The following is a 9,826-nucleotide window of genomic DNA, read 5'->3' on the forward strand; positions in this document are numbered from 1 at the left end:
CTGATGCACCGATGCACCATGGGTATGCATCGATGCACTGACGCTCCCAACTGAATTTATTAATTGTTTTCACACTTAAACGGCTATATTGACTCCACTAAGCATCCCCAACGTTCAGAATCATTTGAAGGTGTATTTAAACAAGCTTAGAAGCCATTGATCAACAACAAGAAATAACAATCAACAAGAATCAAGAGATAATCAAAGAGAAAGCATCAAACCTCAAGTTTGAGCATTTCAAGCCTATTTTTCATTCAATATTCATTTTGCTTTCAAGAACACTACTTGTGCTCAATTGTATTCATTTTTTAGTGTTCCTTTCTTTGTTCTATAATTGTGCAAACAATCTACCTTGTGAGTATTTCCTTGTAAATTTGTGTAAATTTGCAAATTTGTAATATTCTCTTTGAGAAAGAGTGTTCTCAAGAATTGGAGTATATTCTTGAGGGAGTTGTAAGGTTATCTCTTTGGCCTCAAAAGAAAGAACAAATTAGTGAATTTGTTGGAAAATCCTTAGTGTGGATAGCTAAGGTAGTAGACGTAGACTTTGATTGAGAAAGTCGAACCACTCTAAATCGTTGTGCAATTACTTTCAATTTTCTGCAAAAGCTTCCACCAAAATTTTAATTGCCAATTCACCCCCTTTTGGCTGATTCCGACGATCGATTAACTCAACAATAAGACATTTTAAAAACATGAGTAAACCATTATAAGATCAAAATACGATTTATCGTATAAAATACATAAACATATAAAATTGACTTGATAAGTCAAGTTTCCGTAAAATAACCTGCGAAACAATATTTAGTATGCCCAACATACCTATCAATCGATATATTCAAAAGTATTCATTAATAATCTAATGTATGTCAAATGAAAATGCAAGGTACATGAGTTGCACATAAGTGCTAAACGAAAGTATATGTACTGTAGTAACAACGAAACTATACTAATATATCGAAATGGTAATTCACAAACTCATTACGAATACCATGAATGCACAGATAGTGTTGAAAGTACACAAATGTACTGATACGAAAATGCAACATATATATTAAACAAAATCGATCGATAACCATTATACTCCAAGTATGTCGAAATGCACCTATGACTCTCAATGCACATACAATAGGCTTTTAAATCAAATTTGCAGATTAAATATTTATTATGAAACATTGATAGCTGTTAAAATAATATAAAAGTCCATCCATATATTTTAGGGCAGTTTATTCCCTAAAATTATTCGTAAAATCATTTTCATAAACTTTATGAAAAATTTCAAAGTACGGTAAAACATGCTTTATAAAAATATTCAAAGTTGACTTATCGCAAGTCGTCCTCATATCATATAAGTACATAATAAATGCACTCACGTGATATGCCTCACACTTATGTCTCATTAGTAAAATCTGACTATTCTTGAACATTTTCCTTTCCTTTTGGTTTGCTTACGATCTACACAAACATCCATAATCACACATACAAATATAAATTACAATGTTACAATCCTTACTAACATTTTTTTACAAAATAATAATACTCAAAAGTCATATTATTTTTAAATTCTTTTAAAATTCATCTTAATTTTTCATTTTTATTCATAATGGGCCCTGGTCATAAATTCTTCAATTTAAGCCCAAAATAAGTCCAATAAATTTCTAGCATTTAATTTCCAGCCCAATACCTCAACAATGCAATATTTACTACTTAAGTCACTAATATTTCCAATATGTGTCATTTTGTACTTAAACTTTTTCAACTTTCCAAAATAGTTAGATTTTACATTTTAACTTCAATTTCAGTCCCCAAATAGAAATTTCCATCATAGTACAATAATTATTGAACAATTATACAATAATTCACAACTTTTTTCAAAATTTCTGAATAAGTCCTTCAATTTTTAAAAAATTACACATTAACCCAAAAAAATTCTAAGGCTTGTAGAGCCTTCCAAATATCATTTTTAACCCATGGGAATTTTCAACAATTTTCCCAACTTATTTCCTCAAGGCCGAATGCTTTAGAGTGTAAATCTCATGATTTTCACTTGATTCAAGCACGAAACCAACCTCTATTCAACATTTCAAGACCTCTACAATCAAAACCCTAAATTAATTTCATCAAAATACATATTTCCCCTAAAACTAGGATTTGGCCAAATTCAACATGAGCTTTTATAGCCATGTACAAGTGATTTTAATCATCAATCATGCTTGTATATGATTCTACAACCTTAAGAACATCACAATCTTTCATCAATTACATAAACCCTAATGTGAACACAAACCCTAAAATTTGAGATATTTCTACACAAGCAAGATTAACATGCAATATTAGTATCAAATGATAACGTTTTTCGCGTAGAACAACTTTGCACGATCCAAAAACCAAATTAAATTACTTAAAAAATTGAAAAGTAAATTTTTCTTACCTTTGGAGGAGACTCGCTTGGTGGTTGATTTGAGGCTAAGTTTCATATAATTTATAAATTTAATTTCATGTTAATTTAACCTTATTTAAGTTTAATGAATTTAATATTCATTTAATTGTGAAAATATCAATTTACCATTAATAAAACTTCATAATTACCATCAAATCAAGTCACATTAACCTTATCATCTTCCAAAAGTTAAAGATGAACAAATTATTTCACCCTTTACCATTTTGTCTATGTAACTTTCTAAAAATTTTAATCTTGTCACTTCTATCAAGCAGTCCAAATTTAACATGTAATTAAATCCTCAAATCCAATGATCTATATTATTTTTCATCATTTTAAAATGTGAAAATAATATTTTTAAGCCTAGTTTATCATCTTCAATTTTTTCCGAAATTTATATTCAATTTGATTTACCGATTTCTTACCGAACTTTAACCCCGTATTAAAAATCTGATTTCAATAAAATCCCACTCTCAAGAATAAACTATCTATTTATGTAATAAAAATTATTTTGAGAAAATTATCACTTAGATCCCTAAACTTTTCCTACTTTTATAATTTGACCACTAAACTTTCAAAACTTACATTTTAATCACTAACCAAAATTTGGGTATTGCATTTATGCTAATATAGTATGAATATAGTTATGGACTGGGTCTCTCGCCACTTTAGGTTCAAGCCTAGGAAACAAAAGGGATCTGAGTGAAACAGTCCTAGTTTAATGCAAAAGATTTCATGAAGAAAATGTTGTTTTTCCCCCAATATATATCTCAACATTGTAGGCAGGTGGTACCCAATTCTTTTTGCAATTTTATGTGTTTATTTTATTTGATAAAAGGCGATACATCTCAAACTGTTTGACTATAATGGAAATAAGGATGATGAAATCCCGGTGACCATTACCGTGTCACTCTTACTGGAATAAGCAAAGACAGTATTGGTTTTAAGATGAAAAAGAGAACATGAGAATCTTAGTTGCAGACACCGGGGTTAGCCACGAGGTAAGCTTCAACAGCCTTGTAAACTCCATCCATTCTTTGAATTTGTTCCTTAATTTCATCCTCAGTGAAAGTGGAATCACCGATGGTGAAAAACTTCATTGAGCTCTTCACAAGGGTCCCTTCATCTGCAGCTGCCACCAACTTGTTGTCGAAAGAGATTTTCTCAAGCTTGACTCCCAAAGGCCCGCCTTCGATCACACTGTAACTGTAGGACAAATTGGCTTCATCAACTGCATCAACATGGTGCTTCACATACTGAAATGGAAGGCCTGTATTTGCAGGTAAAGTTAAGTTTATTCACCTCCAACACATAATTCCAAAAATGAACGAAAGTGAGAATTAAACAAGTAACCTTCTGCAAAGTTGATCTTGACGAGGGTGCCAGGGCCACCGTTACCCTGGAGTTCAACGCTCTTGACTACATGAGGGGCTGCCTTGGGGAAAAGCTTGTCGGCTTCAAAAGTGACGGCTTTGAAAAGCCTGGCTGGGGAGATTGGAGAGGTAGTCTCAAACTCGTAATTCACAACACCCATTCTTCTAAATTAATTGGGAGTTTCGAGGGTCGTTTTTTCCAGCTAATAAGAAGATACAAGATGGACGATTGAGCTGTGGGAAGATCTGACAACTTAAGATGCTATTTATAGGCTCATCTTCAAGTTTGGGAACTTTATCTATTTCAATTTTTAATTGCATTTATTTCCAATATTGTTGCTCTTATTTTTCATTGAATTTCTCTTGGTCAAAAATGGCACCCCAGTATTTCTTAGTAAATGGGCCCATTGATGACTTATTTTATTTTAATCTCTTCTTCTTCTTCTTTGTACAAAGATAAAGCAATTAAAAAAGAACTAGTGCCTCATGACTCCTCCATGGGCATCCTCTTTTAGCAATTTTAATATTTAATTGGATCCATATCCAATATAGTTATTAGTTTTCTTTCTCGATTTTTTATATAATTGATTATAGTTATTTGATCAAATTAGATATTTTTTCAATTTTCCGTTTTATCAAGAAAATAAATGCCTTAAAAGAATTTATGATGGTTATATCTTTTTCTTCTAATGCATCTCTTTAAAATTTAAATATTTGATCTAATATTAAATATTACGTAATTCATCCACTAGTCAAAGAACTCAACTGAGAATGCTAAACTTTAATCTAGTCATGAAAAGTGGTGTTAAACTATGTAAAGTGATATATAAATTTTGATGAATTTATATTATATATTTAATATTTTTTACTAAAATACAATTTAAATATTTTTATCCACATGTCTCATTCTTGTAAATCAATTGGGAGTTTGAAAGGTCCTCTTTTGTGCCAAAAAAAAAGAGCCAAGATGGATGTTTTGAGGTGTGGGAAATTATGACAACAAAAGAATAAAGATGGTATTCGTAGGCTGATCATGAAACTAAGGAACTTTATTTATTTCAATTTTTAATTGTCCAATATTGTTATATTATTTTTCATTGCCTTGGTATCGGTCAAAAATGGCATCCCTGTATTTCTTTGTAAATGTCTCATCGATGACTTATTTTATTTTTTAATTGTATCTATATCCAATATTGTTATTAGTTTTCTTTGATTTTTTATATAGTTGATTATAGTTGTCATTTTTCCTTTTAATTAATAAAACCGGGGGAAGTTAGCAAGTTTTTCTATTTTCTATTTTATCAAGAGAATAAATATAGTTAATAATCTCTAGAGCAGATAATTAAAAGTTCTTACTTGATATCTTTATTTTCTCTTAGATTGTAACTTCATTATCTATTATGAATAAAATTCATTTTCTCCTTTTCTCTAGATAGAAATTGTTTAAAATAAAATAAGTTTTTAATAAGAATTTAATATAATTAAATTATTTTATATTTTAATATATATATATATATCTTTAAAATATTAATATTTGGTATATTGTTAAATATTAAATAAATCACCAACAAGTCAGAGAACTCAATTGAAGATGCTAAACATGAATCATCAACTAGTTATTCATTTTAGATATTGTATAATTTAATTCGCCTCTCCACCGCTTACTTTTTTTACTTTTTAATTTTTGCATGATTGATAGTAATATTAAATTTAATGTTAATTGTGGACGGTTAATATTTTTTTATTTTTTATTTATTTTTATATTCTAGCATTCTTACAACCTATTCTATCTAGAGAAAAATGAATTGATAGTAATATTACTTTTTTATTTTTACTTTTATATAATTTAGTTCGAACATAAAATACTACTACAACCTATATGTCAAATACATACCAAAGCATCATCATATAACTAATACATGTCAACTAGTAATATCAAAAGTAAACATCTAAAGATGTCATACAACTACTGATGAGACAACCTTTAATTTACGATATCAGTTGCACTACCTTACTCCGATTGTACGTTATTAGCTAGGCATGAAACTATCACACGTTAAGTTTTCACTTAGTGAGACATACATAAATAAAACATTTAAAAACATGAGTAAACCATTATAAGATCAAAATACGATTTATCATATAAAATAGATAAACACATAAAACTGACTTGATAAGTCAAGTTTTCGTCAAATAACCTACGAAACAAAATTTAGTATACCAACATACCTATCAATCGATATATTCAAAAGTATTTATTCATAGCTCAATGTATATCAAATGAGAATGCAAGGTATATGAGTTGCACATAAGTGCTAAACGAAAGTATATGTATTATAACAACAACGACACTATACTAATTATCGAAATGATAATTCATAAACTCATTATGAATAACATGAATGCACACATAATGCCGAAAGTACATAAAAGTATTGATATGAAAATATAACATATGCATTAAACAAAATTGATCGATAATCATCATACTTCAAGTATGTCGAAATGCACCTATGACTCTCAATGCACATACAATAGGCCTTTAAATCAAATTTGCTGATTAAACATTTATTATGAAACATAGATAGTTGTTAAAATAATATAAAAGTTCATATATTTATTTTAGGGCAATTCATACTTTAAAATTATTCGTAAAATCATTTTCATAAACTTTATGAAAATATTTTAAAATAGTAAAACATGATTTTATAAAAATATTAAAGGTCGACTCATCGCAAATCGTCATCATATCATATAAGTACATAATAAATGCATTTACCTGGTATGTCTCTCTTATGCCTTACTAACAAAATCCGACTATTCTTGAACTTTTTCCTCGCCTTTTGGTTTTCTTGTATCACGAATTTGATTACGGTCTACACAAGTATCCATAATCACACATACAAATATAAATTAATATGTTAGTATCCTTACTAACATTTTTTACAAAATAATAATACTTAAAAGTACTATTATTTTCAAATTATTTTGAAATTCATCTTAACTTTTCATTTTTAATCATAATGGCCCTTGTCATAAATTCTTCAATTAAGCCCAAAATAAGCCCAATAAATTTTCAGCATTTAATTTTCAGCCCAATGCCTCAACAATGTCATATTTACTACTTAAGTCACTAATTTTTTTAATATTTATCATTTTGTACTTAAACTTTTTCAACTTTCTGAAATAGCTAAATATTACATTTTAACTTAAATTTCAGTCCCCAAATAGACATTTCCAGCATAGTACAATAATTATTGAACAAGTATACAACAACCCACAATTTTTTTTTCAAAATTTCCAAATAAGTTCCTCAACTTTTGAAAAATTACTCATTGACCCAAATTTTTTTCTAAGGCTTGTAGAACCTTCCAAATATCATTTCTAACCCATAGGAATTTTCAACAAAATTTTCCAACTTATTTCCTCAAGGTCGAATGCTTTAGGGTGTAAATCTCATGATTTTCACTTGATTCAAACATGAAACCAACCTCTATTCAACATTTCAAGACCTCTACAATCAAACCCCTAAATTAATTTCATCAAAATACATCTTTCCCCTAAAGATAGGATTGAGCTTATATAGCCATGTACAAGTGATTTTAATCATCAATCATGCTTGTATATGAGTCTACAACATCAAAAACATCAAAATCGTTTATTAATTCCATAAATCCTAATGTGAACACAAACCCTAAAAGTTGGGAACTTTCAACACAAGCAAGATTAGGATACAATATTAGTACCAAATGATAGCGTTTTTCGTGTATAACTTTCTATTTCATGGCACGATCCAAAAACCAAAGGAAATTACTTAAAAAATTGAAAAGAAAATTTTTCTTACCTTTGGAGGAGACTCACTACTTGGTGGTTGATTTTAGGCTAAGTTTCATGAAATTTCTAAACTTAATTTCATGTTAATTTAGTCATATTTAAGCTTAATGAATTTAATATTAATTTAATTATGAAAAGACCAATTTACCCTTAATAAAACTTCATAATTACCATCAAACCAAGCTACATCAAACTTATCATCTTCCAAAATTTAAATATTAACAAATTATTTCACCCTTTCCGTTTTGTCCATGTAACTTTCAAAAAAATTCAATAATGTCACTTTAATCCAACGGTCTAAATTTAACATGAAATTAAATCCTCAAACTCAATGATTCATATTATTTTTCATCATTTTAAAATAAGGATATAATATTTTTAAACCCAATTTATCAGCCTTGAATTTTTCTTAAAATATATATTCGATCCGATTTATCGATTTCTTATTAAACTTTAACCATTTCTAATTTTTAACATAAATTCCGGAGTAAAATCTTGATTTCAATAAAACCTCAATTTCAAAAATAAACTATCTATGTAATAAAAATTATTTTTAGGAAAATTATTACTTAGATCCCTAAACTTTCCACTTTTATACTTTGATCACTAAACTTTCAAAACATACATTTTAACCACTAACCAAAATTTTGGGTATTTCATTTCTGCTAAAATAGTATCAATATAGTTATGGACTGGGTCTCTCGCCACTTTAGGTTCATGCCTAGGAAACAAAAGGGGTTTGGAGTGAAACGGTCCTAGTTTAATGCAAAAGATTTCATGAAGAAAATGTTTTTTTTTTCAAATTTATTTCTCAACACTGTAGGCAGGTAGAACCCAATTCTTTTTGCAATTTTATGTGTTCATTTTATTTGATGAAAGACGATACAACTCAAACTGTAATGGAAATAAGGATGATGAAATCCCGGCGACCATACCGTGTCACTCTTATTGGAATAAGCAAACGACAGTATTGGTTTTAAGATGAAAAAGGAAACATGAGGGTCTTAGTTGCAGACAGCGGGGTTAGCCAAGAGGTAAGCTTCAACAGCCTTGTAAACTCCATCCATTCTTTGAATTTGTTCCTTAATTTCATCCTCAGTGAAAGCGGAATCACCGATAGTGAAAAACTTCATTGAGCTCTTCACAAGGGTCCCTTCACCTGCAGCTGCAACCAACTTGTTGTCGAAAGATATTTTCTCAAGCTTGGCTCCCAAAGGCCCACCTCCGATCACACTGTAACTGTAGGACAAATTGGCTTCATCAACTGCATCAACATGGTGCTTCACGTACTGATATGGAAGGCCTGTATATGCAGGTAAAGTTTAGTTTATTCACCTCCAACACATGATTCCAAAAATGAATGAAAGTGAGAATTAAACAAGTAACCTTCTGCAAAGTTGATCTTGACGAGGGTGCCAGGGCCACCGTTACCCTGGAGTTCAACGCTCTTGACTACATGAGGGGCTGCCTTGGGGAAAAGCTTGTCGGCTTCAAAAGTGACGGCTTTGAAAAGCCTGGCTGGGGAGATTGGAGAGGTAGTCTCAAACTCGTAATTCACAATACCCATTCTTCTAAATTAATTGGGAGTTTCGAGGGGACTTTTTTCGAGCTAATAAGAAGTGAAAAGATGGACGATTGAGCTGTGGGAAGATCTGACAACTTAAGATGCTATTTATAGGCTCATCTTCAAGTTTGGGAACTTTATTTATTTCAATTTTTAATTGCATTTATTTCCAATATTGTTGCTCTTATTTTTCATTGAATTTCTCTTGGTCAAAAATGGCACCCCAGTATTTCTTAGTAAATGGGCCCATTCATGACTTATTTTATTTTAATCTCTTCTTCTTCTTCTTTGTACAAAGACAAAGCAATTAAAAAAGAACTAGTGCCTCATGGCTCCTCCATGGGCATCCTCTTTTAGCAATTTTAATATTTAATTGGATCTATATCCAATATAGTTATTAGTTTTCTTTCTCGAATTTTTATATAATTGATTATAGTTATTTGATCAAATTAGATATTTTTTCAATTTTCCGTTTTATCAAGAAAATAAATGCCTTAAAAGAATTTATGATGGTTATATCTTTTTCTTCTAATGCATCTCTTTAAAATTTAAATATTTGATCTATTATTAAATAGTACGTAATTCATCCACTAGTCAAAGAACTCAACTGAGAAT

General features: G+C 29.7%; 2 protein-coding genes across 2 annotated transcripts; both read right to left on the reverse strand.

The window, feature by feature from the left end:
• Positions 1–3,240: 3,240 nt before the first annotated feature.
• On the reverse strand, positions 3,241–4,046 carry LOC120201842 (major pollen allergen Bet v 1-A-like). Its single transcript, XM_039202377.1, has 2 exons — positions 3,794–4,046; positions 3,241–3,710 (listed from the first exon to the last, which is right to left on the reverse strand). The coding sequence occupies exons 1-2, from the start codon at positions 3,972–3,974 to the stop codon at positions 3,412–3,414; spliced, it is 480 nt and encodes a 159-aa protein (XP_039058308.1). The 5' UTR covers positions 3,975–4,046; the 3' UTR covers positions 3,241–3,411.
• Positions 4,047–8,633: 4,587 nt separating this feature from the next.
• On the reverse strand, positions 8,634–9,279 carry LOC120201770 (pathogenesis-related protein 1-like). The gene is made up of 2 exons (XM_039202308.1): positions 9,034–9,279; positions 8,634–8,950 (listed from the first exon to the last, which is right to left on the reverse strand). The coding sequence occupies exons 1-2, from the start codon at positions 9,212–9,214 to the stop codon at positions 8,652–8,654; spliced, it is 480 nt and encodes a 159-aa protein (XP_039058239.1). The 5' UTR covers positions 9,215–9,279; the 3' UTR covers positions 8,634–8,651.
• Between the last annotated feature and the right edge of the window lie 547 nt (positions 9,280–9,826).

Source organism: Hibiscus syriacus, unplaced genomic scaffold (assembly GCF_006381635.1).
Source record: "Hibiscus syriacus cultivar Baekdansim isolate YM2019G1 unplaced genomic scaffold, ASM638163v2 tig00008013_pilon, whole genome shotgun sequence".
Lineage (NCBI taxonomy): Eukaryota > Viridiplantae > Streptophyta > Magnoliopsida > Malvales > Malvaceae > Hibiscus > Hibiscus syriacus.

Excerpts from the sequence above, each read along its gene's own strand:
- LOC120201842 (XM_039202377.1), bottom strand. The coding sequence starts at position 3,974 with ATGGGTGTTGTGAATTACGAGTTTGAGACTACCTCTCCAATCTCCCCA. Across the intron at positions 3,711-3,793 it reads CAAGATCAACTTTGCAGAAG|GCCTTCCATTTCAGTATGTG; the intron begins GTTACTTGTTTA and ends CTGCAAATACAG.
- LOC120201770 (XM_039202308.1), bottom strand. The coding sequence starts at position 9,214 with ATGGGTATTGTGAATTACGAGTTTGAGACTACCTCTCCAATCTCCCCA. Across the intron at positions 8,951-9,033 it reads CAAGATCAACTTTGCAGAAG|GCCTTCCATATCAGTACGTG; the intron begins GTTACTTGTTTA and ends CTGCATATACAG.